This window comes from Pseudopipra pipra, chromosome 1, assembly GCF_036250125.1.
Source record: "Pseudopipra pipra isolate bDixPip1 chromosome 1, bDixPip1.hap1, whole genome shotgun sequence".
NCBI classification, from domain to species: Eukaryota; Metazoa; Chordata; class Aves; order Passeriformes; family Pipridae; genus Pseudopipra; species Pseudopipra pipra.
The window spans coordinates 96,901,690-96,915,880 of NC_087549.1; the positions used below are offsets into that span (position 1 = coordinate 96,901,690).

The following is a 14,191-nucleotide window of genomic DNA, read 5'->3' on the forward strand; positions in this document are numbered from 1 at the left end:
CTTTTCTATCTCAGGATTACTTAACTGTTCTAAAATTCCACACTTTAATGTGCTTATGCTGAAAATCTTTGCATTCAACTGGTTTAACATTTCATCATCTATGCTTATAGTGACCTAGATCCCAGATATTTTTCTAAACCCACCACCCAGTGGATGAAATGGTTAAAGCACACTGCAAAATAACTTCTGCTGTAGCATAGAGAACTCACTGCTTTTCATCTTTGCATCAACAGGTTCCTTGTATGTGGCAATACATTTTAAATCCCAGAATTTTTCTATTAGGTTAAGTAGAGAAGTTCTATGGTGTTACATTACATTACAGCTAACATTACATCTTGAAGAGGGATTTTCACTGCAGCAAAGTCTTGTTCATTAGGGTTTTGGAAACTTTCAATCAGCATTCCCGTTCTCACATGACTTGCTGAATCTCAAGGATTCATTCTTGCCATCTAGTGGCTTTGATCAGAATTAAAACAAATCTGTTAACAACAGATTAGAAAGTTATTGTTTGTGATAAAAGATGGTAGGAGACATGCATTGGGTATCATCAACTTAAATCTCACCATTTTATCTTCATTTAAGAAAAACTTTTCTGGAAACTCCCTTAAAATTCATAGAATCATAAAATGGGTTGGGTTGGAAGGGACCTTAAGATCATCTAATTCCAACTTCCACCACTACCATGGCAGGGATTCTACCCACTCAACCAGATTCCTCAGTGTCCCATCCAGCCTGGCCTAGAACAATTCCAGGGATGGACAACCTGTTCCAGTGCCTCACCACTCTCACAGTAAAGCATTTATCCCTAATACCTAAGCTAAACCTACCCTCTTTCAGTTTAAAATTGTTCCCCCTTGTCCTATCACAATATGCCCTTGTAAAAAGTCCCCCTCCCTCTTTTTCATAAAACAACACCAAACCAAACTTCATGCATTTTAAAGAACCTTTCTTACACACTGTAGTTACACTTCATGGAGAAAATACGGTCCGCTCTGGTTCACATTCTTGCAATAACACAAAATTCCCCTAGTATTACAAAATACAATTAAGTACTCTTTATTTAATTTTTTGAATCTGATGTAATTTAAAGAAAGTAATAATTGATATTAAATTTCAAGATAAAGAGATGTCAGTATAAAAAGTCTGGTCTATCACTGAGCACTTTGAATCCGCCCCAGTTTCATCCTCATTATTTCAAAAGCAATAACAAATACTGCATTTATAGCAGAAGTATCAGATCCAAAGAGTGAATTTCTATTGCTATTAAAAATATAAAAGAAACCAGAAATTTAAAACCTGATGCATGGATAGAAAGTTAGTGATTAAGAAGCAAGGAACAGAAGTCTGCCCACTTTTAGTAACTGCAAAAGATGGAAACTGACTTAAAGCAAAACCTTTTTACAATCTTCTTATTGACATTTGAAATAAAGCTTCAAAAAAGAGGCTGTAAACTTTCTTAATTGTTTATTAATGAATATTTTTAAAAACTAGAAGAGGCATTCCAGGTTTTTTAAGGTGCTGACAATTTATTTTACAGATGCATAAAAGTTGCACAATTTGTATGAAAAATATAACAACAGTCAACTACAAAACAGTAGAGTATCACACACAGTCTTCAAGATTCTTTCTTTCTTCAAATTGTTTGTCTACTGCAAGTGAAAGAGCCTGAAGAAATGTTGTCATGGTAACACTGGGGGACTGAAAATAAGAGAACATTTTGTTAGACACACTACAGCAACAGGCAGACATAATATTTTACATAAAAATCACAGTATCAGTAAGAGAAATATTTGACTTCCATGTTACAAAATTTTCAAAATGCTACAAAACAAACTGCAAGTTTATTTTAAACAAGATAGCATGGCAAAGTCAAAGTCAAGCTATTGAAGGTCTTGAGTCAATTACTACTACTGTAGATTTGCTTAAAAAAAGGCTTTTAACAAATTAATAATATTTATAAAGTGGTAGAGGGCTTTTTCAGCAAGGAATTATCAGAGAACCAATATCAATATTCATTAATTTAATTAAAAGTAGAATGCTGCTTGACAGGTCAATCCCCCATCACTTCTTCAATCCCATTTTAGATTATGGCCAGCACATAATTGTTGCAGTCTACAAAGCTGCAGAAACAAGTGAAATTTAGATCAAAAGGGGGGTTAACTTCAGGCAGTGTCCCAATGTCTTCCTGCCTGTCTCAAACCCAAACTAAATTATAATGAATAGAATAAACTCACTTGAATATAATAAACTTACTTGAATATAAAGTGCATGTGCTAGGAAAGGAAGCTTTCTCAGGACTCGGCCACCAAGACCTTCACTTCTTCTACAGTAAAACAGACACAAGTGCTGCTTAAATGCTAAGTGTTCACTCTTAGAAGACCTTTCCTTTTTCTTGTTCCTCCACTAAATTGCTCTAAAAAAACCTCAGATCACAATTCAGTAGGTCACTTGCAGCTCTTTTAGCAGGAGCAGGAAGAGAACAGACAAATTCTGCTTATGGGAGGCTACAGAGTATAATACAAAAAAGGAAGCAAGGGTACAGAAACAGCATAGTCACAGTTGCCTGCCAATGCTTACATCATGCCCTTCATATCACTGTGCCATATCTCATGAGTTTGGGGGAATGTCTACACCAAAAGGGTATGGTACAGACATAACCACTCTTGGAAGGACTTGAAAAAAAACTGTTTTGAAGTTTGGACCTCATCGCTATTGCTTTTCTCCTTCTACCAACCATTTACAGTTTCCTTCACCTCACCTGCTTGATACATATTTCTTGTCTTCAAGCACCACTCTGTGTACATAGACTGCAAACCTCTATCCCTGGAAAAACTTACATGCTTTTACTCCACTCCTCACTGGTTAAGATTGCATACTTCAGGAACAGAAAGAAAACACACTTTGCTAACTTTATGTTATTTTATTTTGTTCCACAGGGACCAGCACTTTGGAAAAAAAAATTGCTTGATACTGTGAATATAATTTTTATTTATTGTTTCAAGAACTGTTAGGCTGCAGTGAAAGACTATTTGCTCTATGAACATCCTCGGAAAACCATAATACTGTTCCATTTACACTTCATTCCCTTCCCCCTTGCTTCTGTCCACTTACATCTCCATGTTAAATACTGATTTAGTAGATTGCTAGGTATTTCAAAACGCTTTCTTAGCAGGACCTGAGGCCCATGCTATTTCTGCTAACCTGCATTACAATTTCCAATATCCACTGAAACCTAAGGCATCTCACTAATCTGGCCAGCAATCTGTCAAGAGGACTTCAAATGGCAGAGCAGAAACCAGAAGCAGTACTAAGCCAAGTCTGTTCTGAGACTAAGAAATGTGAGCAAATCATGATTGCTTCGATTTTTGGTCCCCTAAAAAGTTTTGCACTATCCCCAACAGAAAAAAAATGGGAATGTTTCAGAACTCTCCCTGCTATGAAAATCAGCTACTTTTATACATCATTCCACAACTCAATATATATATGAAAAAAAGTAGAATTTCAGAATCTTACCTTGAGATTTCTTTTAGTACAAGGCTTAGCCTTGACACATTATTTTCTACGAAGCCTATCATCTCTAGCTCTCTGAGTGTCAGAAGCTGCTGTCGAGGATATATTATTTGACACTAGAAAGAAGAGTTATACATTGTTGTATGAAAAACAAATACATTCAAAATTAAATTCTACAGTAGGAGTGGAAATACAGAGAAAGAATTAAATTTTTGTATTTTTGTTACTTAGGAAGTATGGTTAAAATGTCAAATTTATCGAAATAGGACATTTTGCAGTCTTGCTTTCAAATATTACCTTCATCAGTTCTTCCAAGCAAGAAAGATATATTCTAAATATTGCTGCAGCAGATGGAGGTCCAATGTATTGCTTTATGTCAGCCCTGTCTACAAAGGCCATGTCAATTTTCTCCGTAATATTTGAAGTAGTCAGGATAACTACATTGGGATACCTTCAAGACAAAAGCATATTTTTAGGTCACATGTTTTATCTCCTTTTATCTCCTTTTCTGACTGGCAAATCAAGACCTTCCCTCTTATGACTCACGTAATTTCTTGCAATAAGCAGTCACATCACTCTTGTCAACCAGCAATTACATTAAATGATCTGAAGCTCTTGGCCAGTTTCAGCTCTTGGCCAGCCTATTTCAATGCATAGTCTCTTTCTTTTGGTTGTTTCTCAAGTGTCCACAGTTTCTCTAATCCTATTCTAGAAGTGATATACATTAACTATCTAGAGCCTATTGGCATAGTTTCTACCACAAAAAAAAGATTTTGAAAAGAAGACTCATAAATTTGAAACTTTAATCTACATGTTTTCCGTTTCAATTTAGTAGAAAGTATATAGTTTAACTGGCATTGTGACATATTCTAACTGCAAATGACTTCAGAGTGAGCTTAAAAGAGAACATATCCTTGCTCTAAGCAATGAAAGAACATTCTTAACCACAGCTGCTTTTAGACAAAACCTGTCAACTTTTATATATGAATAAGACATATTTAATTAGCTGCACGACAAGGCCAAATACTAGGGCACCGTTCTGTGAACAGTGCCAAGGATGCACAGTAAGGAAAGGGAAGTGGCAGGAATGAAAAACAGCTGGTATGCTGCACTAAATCCAGCATACAAAGTGGAGCGAGCAAGATTAACAATTTCTTCTAAACCATGTTTTGTCCAAGTCTGATTTAGATTGACATCCAGAAGCAGTATATAATAAACAAATTCTTCATTCATCTTATTCTTGTCTCTCCAAGCACACATCATGATGATCTGTCCTTTTTCTCTCCCTATCTTTAAGGTAAGTATACAGCTTGGTGATTTGATTGTCCACTCAGGTACATGCAAAATACTCTGCTGGATTACTCCTATGTCTTTTCAAAATTAGCATCATTAACAAACAACAGTTCACTAACCAATTTGTTTTAGCATTCCAAGTAGGAACTGAAATTTAGCAGGAATCCTGAAATTGTCAATTATCTTTTGCTGTTCTAATAATATGAGTTTACCTTTTAATCTGATCTATTTGTGTCAGTACAGCATTTACCACACGAATAGCATCTGAAGGCTCTGTGCCTGCCTTGAAGGCACTGCGGGCTGCTGTGAGGCTTTCCACCTACAAAAAACCCAAACCAATCAACCAAAACAACAACAACAAAAATCACCAAATACCAAAAACACCAAAAAGATTGCAGATTTGGAGTCCTGGCAGCAAACAAATGACCCAGACAATATACCCTCAGATCCTTGTGTCTGGTTTCTAAAACTCCATCTTCAAAATCTTTTGTTAAGTAGGAAATTACAGGGAGTAGGAAAGGCATGTCAAGGAAGCAAAGTGTAGTGAGTGAAATGGAACACACCACCAGAATAATAAATACATTTAATTTAGAATGAGCTTCCCCATAGATATTTCAATAAAACAAGCTAATAAAGTACATACTTACTGAGTTGCTTAGGTATGTAACTCTGCAGAGAATGTAGACAATGAACTGAACCATATTAATGTATTTTAGAGCTTTACAACAAGTGAAGAGTACAAATAATACAAATCTAGGCTGCTTTTGCTCCACTTGTAAACACACAGCAGCAAGGAAGTCCCACCAAGAAAGGCTTCAATTAATTTTCAGCTGTAATTTGCCTGCTAAATGGCACTATGTTCCTTCCAAATCTCTCAAATCTGCAGCAGTCAAGATTAAAATTCACTCTTCTGCACAAAGCTGCATAGCTTACGAAATACCATAGATGTGCTTTTATTGTTCTTTACAAATGAGGACTATTACAGTTTCTCCCCATCAAGTTACTTCCTGCTAAATTTTATATACAACAATGCTATTGGAATCATACCTCATCAATCAGTACAAATACAAGAGCATCTTGGTCATCAACTAACTCTTGAATCTTCTGGAACATCTTGGTTACAAGCTTGCCACTCTATAAAGACACCATATGTAGATGTTTATTTCCTTACCACACAACTTTTCAAGGCTTACCATATTTAAAGATGGAAATACCTGTTTTTTAAAATAACTTTCTAGTATAACTTCTATTTAAGCATTCTCAAACATGTTAATTATTGTGAGTAATCTTTGGTGCATACATGAAACAAGCTCAACAGAAACAGTGTAATTTCTAAAACACAGTGTCTACTTAATTAGCTACATCAATACATACCTCAGAAAACCATTTAGAGAAAAGACTGTGGCTGTTTATCTCAATTAACTGTCCATATCTGTACCTAAAGTATAAATGGAAAAGGAAGTATCAACTCCATTGTAAATAAAAGTCAGTGTTGTCATTAATCCTGCAAATCTCATTCTCTCCCTGGGATTCTGTGAATTAGTACTTTAAATTACCTACTTTTCAAGACATAATACCTGTTTCAATTGTGATTTCCAACAACATGTCTCAGTAGAATTCTTCACATTAAATTGTTATTAGAATGTCTCCATTAGAACAGGTGCTATTTAAATATACTTTAAGTAACAGTTACCATGCTAATTGCCTCATTCTTCTGTTCATGTAAGATTTTCTTCAGTATAGCAAGAACTCATATAAAAGTATGAAACTTATTTACTTAGCAGTGCATGGATCTCCTTATGACAAAATATTTCAACCACACAACGTATAGCCCATGTTTTTCACACATTCAGATCGCTCCCATTACTTACGTTACACCTCATATTTTATATAACATTTATTTTTGTAAATAAATTTGTTAAGTTGCTATAAATTTTAAAGCTAATTCTTATTACTTGTCTGATATACAAACTGACCTCTGTAGATTGTGTTATTCAGACAATCCAAGTACAAAACAAATTGGTTACAAAATTGCTACCTATTAAGAACAGGCTTTCTTGAACAAGAAGATAGAAATATCAAAATAATCTGTATCCTTTGTCCTTTAATATTCATTCATGTACAATAGGAGCACAAATTACTATATTGTCACTGGAATTTGTTTTACACACCTAGGCACAAATCATGACACATTTTTAAAGGCATTAAATATCATAGACAGTCTATCAGATCATTTTTATTGCTAGGTGGGTGCAGTATAAAAAAAAGGATATTAGACTTGGCACAAGTTACTTGAAATCAAATATTACATATATTTGGGCTAGTGAAAAAGAGCAACTAGTTTACAAAGTAAACTAAGGTGAAAAATTTCAAAAAAATTATCACCTGTATGACAGTCGAATTGTCAGCTTCTGAGCCAATGCTTTACAGAGAGAAGTTTTCCCAGTTCCAGGAGGACCTGGTTTGAAATCAGATCCATACATTACACAGAATTTGCATCAGATTGTTAATGACATGTAACAGCTTTTTAAGTACTCTATTTCATCATAGAACTAACTGTAGAATAAAAACACAGTAGGCCAGAGTATTTTGAGAAAATTGCTTATCCCACTACAGTCCTAGAGCCAAACAGGCAAGTACAAGCATAGTGATTCATACAAGAGTATGAATCTATGGGAAATCACGTGTGGGTGCCAAACAAACTGTTAATGTCAACCAAGTGACAGTACTTTCATTCAAAGCCAGTACTGGCATTACAGCATAAATGTATTTCACACTACAACAGTTGCAGATTTCCTAGAATTAATTTATTTGTGATCACAATAATAAGCTCGTTATTAAAATTAAATATATCTATCATAAATACATTGCTAACAGTCTGAAATAAATAGTTTTTCAAACAAAAACATCCCGCAGCTTTTATATTGACAGTTATAACCTAAGTACAATCAACAAATACTTCCACTATGATCTTTTATTTTTGAACATTATTCTTGATGACAAAATTGCAATTAATCAGTAGCAAGCTGCATTTTGCAAGCAAATGGATTCATCTGATGCTAATCTCATTTCTGATATAACTTCCACAGTAAGCTAGGACTGACTGAAGGTTACAGCTTCACTGAAACAACTAAATTAGTGAGAGTACTGCCTACATACTTGGCAATAGAACACACAGTGTAAAAGTGTAAAAAACACAACACATAGATTTATTTCCCAGTTTCCTCAAAGTTTTTATAAAGCCATAACTAACAAAATATTTAATACTGGGATAGAAGTGAAACTAATATAAGCCTCCTAATGTTCTCAGTATCTGCATAATTTTTGCTCTTTATGTAAAAAAGCTGCAATATCACTTAAAAATGAAAATTAAAAAACCCCACGGTTGTCACTGCACTGTAAATTTTAGAATTTAAATTCCTGCAAAACATAGTACACATGAATATTGATTTCACTCTGACATTACATTTAATTTAAACTTGTATAATAAAGAGGATATTTCCCTGCTATCTTTGTATCATCTAATTTCACTACAACAGGCCTGCAATACAATTTTTGCCAGAAGGAAAGTATAAACAGATGGCCAACAAGTGTACTCGATTTAAGAGAGATCGTTTTTACCGTGCAGCAAAACAACTCTGTTCCATGATATCAGGTTGCTGTTGACATTTTTGTCAGAGAATAATAATGTTGTTGTCACGTAATCAAGTAACTAATTGAAAAGGAGAAAAATAGACACTTAGAGACATAAGAGCAAATACAATTAGAGACAGAGACAATCTCTTAATCATGCCTACTGCGTACTCATAACAACAAAAAAAAGCTCACGTCTTTTAGTCATAGGCAAACTTATTTCTCCAAAGTATGGGAATTAATTTCTGTCCTACTCTCAAGAATATGAATAGAATGTACTGGGCACAAATAGAGACCTAGAACTTTTAAATTAATAAATTAAATGCTTTAAGGAAGCAAAATTATTTTCGTTTTCCATTGTCCCACTTACAGTGCATCTATAAAACACAAGCTGCCCAAGCACAGAGGGTCAAAGACTCAAACTCTCGGTACTGTTTGTACAGGTATACATTTGTTCAGTTTGTTTTACTAAGCCCACCAAAGCATTTCCTTTCACATTTTACTTCAGTTTTACTGAAGCATTTGTATCAGCTACTGCAACAAATTTGTAGATTGTTTACCCTTCCAAATAAGGGAAGTTTCATGTACTTCCCTGAATGCTTGCTTCTAAAAATACTGCTACTTCAATTTAGAATTTCTAGAATTAGGAACTCTTTCAACAAAATGATTATGAACTTCAAGTGTGAATCTATACTGACTTTTACCTATCATAACACCTGATACCACATTACCTTCTGTCACACTTACCTGTAACATGCTTTTGATCCACAGGTGTTAACAGGACAATATGACAGTACTCCTGCAAAATCTCATGCTCACAGTGGAGCAGTTACACAACAGTAAAAACAACTGAACTTAATCCACATGTTTTTCAATATTCCATGGACACAGACTGTACTATTTTGAAAATTCACAGCAACCATTTCAGAGCCTGTAGAACCCAACCATGCCCAGGCAGTTCCATGCTTTAAAGAATGAAGATTCAGCACAATTATTTTTACAGAAGTAGTCCTAGTTTCAGTCATTAAAAGCAACCATTTCGTTCTACCAGTATACACTTACAGTCAACAGTGATCAGCTTGCTGTTATTTAGTACATCAACAAGTCTAATTAGATAAGTCTTGTCATTTCATAGATGACTTGGAAATCAGTTTCATAAATTAGACAAACATGGACACGTTAATTCATATTTATCTTATAAATGAAGTACTATCACTGGAATGTTTTGCTTTTCTATATTTGTTTATAAAGACTTAAGTGAGCATACTGTACCTATGGTATTACAAACAAGCTAACAAATTAATTACTTGTGTCCAAAAATGTCAGTTAGAAGCTTCTTTTTTTAAGAAGCACAATAAACATTTTAATGAGTGCTGTCATAAGAACAACTGAGTTGAGTCACTTGTGGTTTATAGTCACATCACAATTACTAGATTCCAGATTGCGGTATTTCTGTTCTACGAGCTCTGGCATTTATTATCATGACCTTTGATGAATGCACAGAATCTTCGAGCCAGAAAATGACCCCATGGAACTGTTCTGCCTCTTTCAAACGTCTCACCAGCATTCAAGTGGGAGCGCACTCCAATCATTCAGTGTGCCTTTTATGAACAGCGACAGTGCTGGCTGACACGACTGCCAAGCCAATTAATTGTTTAGCTGCTGCCAGAAACACACAGTTAAACTCCCATTCCCTTCTGCCTAGCCTGCACCCACCACATCTCCAAGGGATGCAGTAAACTTCAAACAGGCCTCTTTTCAGCTCTTACTTCTCCTCAAGCAATCTTAATTGTTATTAATTTTCAACTTACGTTTGCTTTTACTTCACTGTCATATATGAGACTTTCCCAAAGGCCGTGGAATTCAGCTGGAAAAGCAATATATTATATACTTGCTTAGGATAAATCAGTCTGGGAACTTGTAGCCTATCATTGCAGCACAAAGCAGTTTTCAAATTATTCTCAACTAAAAATAGATAAATGAGAGCAATTAAAATATCTGTAAAAAAAATCATGAGTTATTTTTCTCAAAATGCAAACACTACTTCCTAACAGACAAATTCAACAGTTTCTCAAATTGCACAAATCCGTCAAATAATTGTGTTGAGAAATTAATGTTGATTTCTTAACATGAAAGGACAAATATAATTCTTTCCACCCTCAAGAGGCGGTGGACCTACATTTCTCCAAGACAGAGAGCTAGGAGAAGTTGGGGTGGGAGGAGGGTTCTAAGGCAATTTTTATTATTCAGCTTTGCCTTTTTTTTTTTTTTTTTTTTTTAATTAACATCAAGATGTAGAGGACCAAAAAAAGCATATGGCTGAATAATGCACAAAAACCTGAAGTTGTCATTTGGGTATCAGTCATTCCTAGCAGTTAGTTTCTTACTTTCAGCAAACAAAAGCAGGAAAGACTGAGCAACTATAAATCACAATAATGTAGGAATAATGTCAATGTATCAGATTGAATTCTTTCTGAAAATAAATGTAATAGATAGTTAGGCATTTTGAAACACGGAGAAAGTAGGAAACACTTCAGAATAACTGTCTGTTTGAGCTTAAGCTCACAGCTGTGCTTCTCCTTCCAGGCACAGAATCCAACTTCCCCAAGCTCAAGATAGTAACAGGCAGGTCGTGCTCTATTGCAGAGCAAAGCCTTATTTTTCTCTTCAGAACACATTCTGAGGACTCTAGATCTCTTTGTTTGTCTGTTTCAGATATAAAAATGACACTGCCTTGGGGGCTGGAAGCCAGCAGTGAGCTCTGGAAAATGAGTATTTAAAGTGATGAGTTTCCTGTGGGTCTCCAAGTCAAAATTTGGAATGCAGCTTGTAGGATTAAAAACTTCAATGCTTCTGATTATGCCTATACATTTTAGACCACAAGACCAGTTATTTCCACACATCCATGAGTATTATAGAAATAAATGACGTGTTTTGGAACCACTGTAGGAGTTCAGACAAAAGCATAAAGAAAAATGTCCAAATATATTGGTTCCACAGACAAAGGACAAAGTTAAACAATATATACAAATAATACCTTTAACAGATAACCCTATAAACCCTTCTAGCCTTTCCAAGGTTTTCTTTCATTGTAATTGCTCTAGACCTTCCAGAAATATCACACGGGTACCTGCTGGCAGCACCCAGTGGTGAGCTGCAGTGATATCCTCATTTTCTTCTTCCAGGTTCTCAGAGGTTGGTCCTTCTTCATTCAGATGAAAAATATGCAGAGAAAGACTGCTTTTGCTCAAGTCAATAGGCTAGAATGAACATGAAAAGACTTCTAATGCATCATATTTCTCATTCAAAGCTAATTATAACAAAAGACAGCTACAGTTTTCAGCTGGTATTCATCTCTGAAGCCTACTATTTCTATTTCAGACCTTACTAAGCAATGTAGGCCCAAAAAATTAGCCATGTTTTCCTGGTTATATTAGTCAGCCTAATAAGAGATACTATGTCATCCTATAGACCTTGTCTTGCTTATGTCCTTAGGCCACCACCAGTCTACCTACAACTCTTTCACAGGCATATGAACAGAGCTGTACTTTCTTGACTGAAAATACCTGTCTGTCTTTCAGCTTCAGCTCCGTATCCACAATCGACACAGACTGCACATTGTTCTTAAGGAAACTGTCATCAAACTCTGTCCACTTGTAATCACCAAACACGATGGTATGTCTGTTCAACAGCTTTAGGACACTCATCCTAATATCTTCTTTCTTGGCCACACTAACGAGAAAGGAACACCATTACTACATGGCATTGACATTTATAAGGAAATATGAATTAGTGTCAGAGTGCATTATTTCATACACTAAGTCTTCATGGAAAACAGATTCCATCTCACACACACAAAACCAATAAAACAACCAAAAAAAACCCAATACAAAAAAACCCACTTAACTCCCCCACGACATTCTGCAGGAAAAAAGAAAAAAACCTATCAAATTCAGTCTGTTTGCAAAAGCAACAAACTTGATACTTGTTTTTAATTTGTGCACTAAAAGACACAATCCAAAGAATACTATTTGCTCTGTTTGAGATCATATCAGGGGACACAGAATGACACAGCTAGAAGACTTCAAGAATGGAAATCAGTTATGCAATCTGATTGTGTTTCAGCAGAAAAAACAGAAAAACTCATAGCCAAGCTACTAGACTGAATGTGGTAAGATTAGCTTGGAAGCTCCATTATACTTTCAAGTCTGAGGGCAGCTGGTACTTCGGGATGGGGACGTACTATAAGCAGAATTCCAGTAGAAGAGAAAAAAGCTACAGGAAAAGGAATGCCATTTGAAGATTTCAGAAAGGCTTTAACTTAGTCTTGCAATTTCAGGGATGTATAACCAGTGCAAATTCCAACTTCCTTGTTTTTTAAGCCTGACAAAAAGAGAGCTGTGGATATTTTACAACTTGATTTTTGCAACAACTTGGACATGCTCTCCTATTGTATTCAGATAGCCAGACTGCTAAGATAAGGACTGGATAAATGGACAGTGAGGTGGTTGGACTGTTCAGCTCAGAGGGTTGCAATTATTAGTACAAAGACTAAGCAAAGCTGCCAATAACTCAGGCTGGAAGAGGTGGGGGGGTACTGTCAACACTGTTTTTACACCCTCATTTACACCTTTGACAATGGAATGGAAAGCAATTGCAGCAAGTTTATGGATAACACCAAAGCAGGGAGACTGTCAGTACTCTAGAGAGCAGGGCTGCCATTCAGAGGGACCTCTGCAGGTTGGAGATATAGTTTGACAGGAACTTCTTGAGGTTCAACAAAAGTAAACATGAAATCCTATCTCTCCATTCACTGCTCAGATAACAGAACAGAGCAGAGGTCAACCTGATGAAGAGTAGTTTTGTAGAAAAGGGCCTGGGGTACTGCTGGACAAAATGGCAGTGAGCCAGCAGTGTGCCCCTGCTACAAATAAGGTCAACCTTATTTTAGGCTGTGCTACCAAGAGCGTCAACATTAGGGAAAGCGATTCTTCCCATCCACTGCCTTTGTGGGACCACATCTGGAGTACTGCGTGCAGTTTCAAGCTCTGCCATAAGAGAGACAAGGACAAACCAGAGCAAATCCCGAATGTGGCCCCCAACTTGATTATCAGATGAAATTGAGAGAAATGGATTTGTTCAATCTTAGGAAGAGACACTTGCGTGGAAACTCATGGGAGAGCACAGAGATGGCAAAGCAGAGTCCTGTGGGCTCCTGAGGGTGCACAGCAGGAGGCCAAAAGGAAACAGACACAAGTTACAGAAAATTACATGGTGATCAGAGAGACCTGTTCGATTTCTGATGAACTTCCACATGGATCTGAACGTTGTCACACACGTTTGGGAGCGCTTGCTTCAGCTCCCCTGCGGCATCATCCATCCTTCTCGCTCCTAGGGGAAAAGCGATACCAAGGAGAAGGAATTCCCAGGGTCTGCTATACGCCCAGGGCACAGCCAGTCCTTTCCCGGTGCCCCGTCCGCATGCACCTCGCCCACGGCAAGGATCGGGATCGGCACTTCCCTCCCTCAGGAGATGGCGACGTCAGCCTCGGGATACGCCGCGAGCGCGGCCGGGCCGCTCCTGCCCTCAACGCTGGACACAGGGAATCACCTCACGGCAGGCACGGTCTCGGGAGAGACGCGCTAGCGCAGCGGGAAGGAGCGCGGGACGAGCCCGAGGCAGCACACTGCGGCCGCCGCCCGTTCGTAAAGGGCGCGCTGAGCAGGGCAGGGCGGGTCGGCTCCTCACCCGGAT

General features: G+C 36.9%; 1 protein-coding gene across 3 annotated transcripts; it reads right to left on the reverse strand.

Annotated features, from left to right (window-relative positions):
- Positions 1 to 1,447: 1,447 nt before the first annotated feature.
- TRIP13 (thyroid hormone receptor interactor 13) lies at positions 1,448 to 14,128 on the reverse strand. 3 transcript variants are annotated; one of them, XM_064666666.1, is made up of 14 exons: positions 14,048 to 14,128; positions 13,725 to 13,827; positions 12,003 to 12,168; positions 11,567 to 11,696; positions 10,248 to 10,303; positions 8,425 to 8,515; positions 7,189 to 7,261; positions 6,178 to 6,241; positions 5,851 to 5,937; positions 5,016 to 5,122; positions 3,808 to 3,961; positions 3,514 to 3,626; positions 2,254 to 2,323; positions 1,448 to 1,698 (listed from the first exon to the last, which is right to left on the reverse strand). In XM_064666666.1, the coding sequence occupies exons 2-14, from the start codon at positions 13,814 to 13,816 to the stop codon at positions 1,603 to 1,605; spliced, it is 1,299 nt and encodes a 432-aa protein (XP_064522736.1). In that variant the 5' UTR covers positions 13,817 to 13,827; positions 14,048 to 14,128; the 3' UTR covers positions 1,448 to 1,602. The 3 variants fall into 3 exon arrangements, with proteins under 3 accessions (XP_064522736.1, XP_064522741.1, XP_064522751.1); XM_064666671.1 differs by lacking the exon at positions 14,048 to 14,128 and adding an exon at positions 13,924 to 14,032; XM_064666681.1 differs by lacking the exon at positions 14,048 to 14,128 and having other exon boundaries at positions 13,725 to 13,976.
- Positions 14,129 to 14,191: the final 63 nt, after the last annotated feature.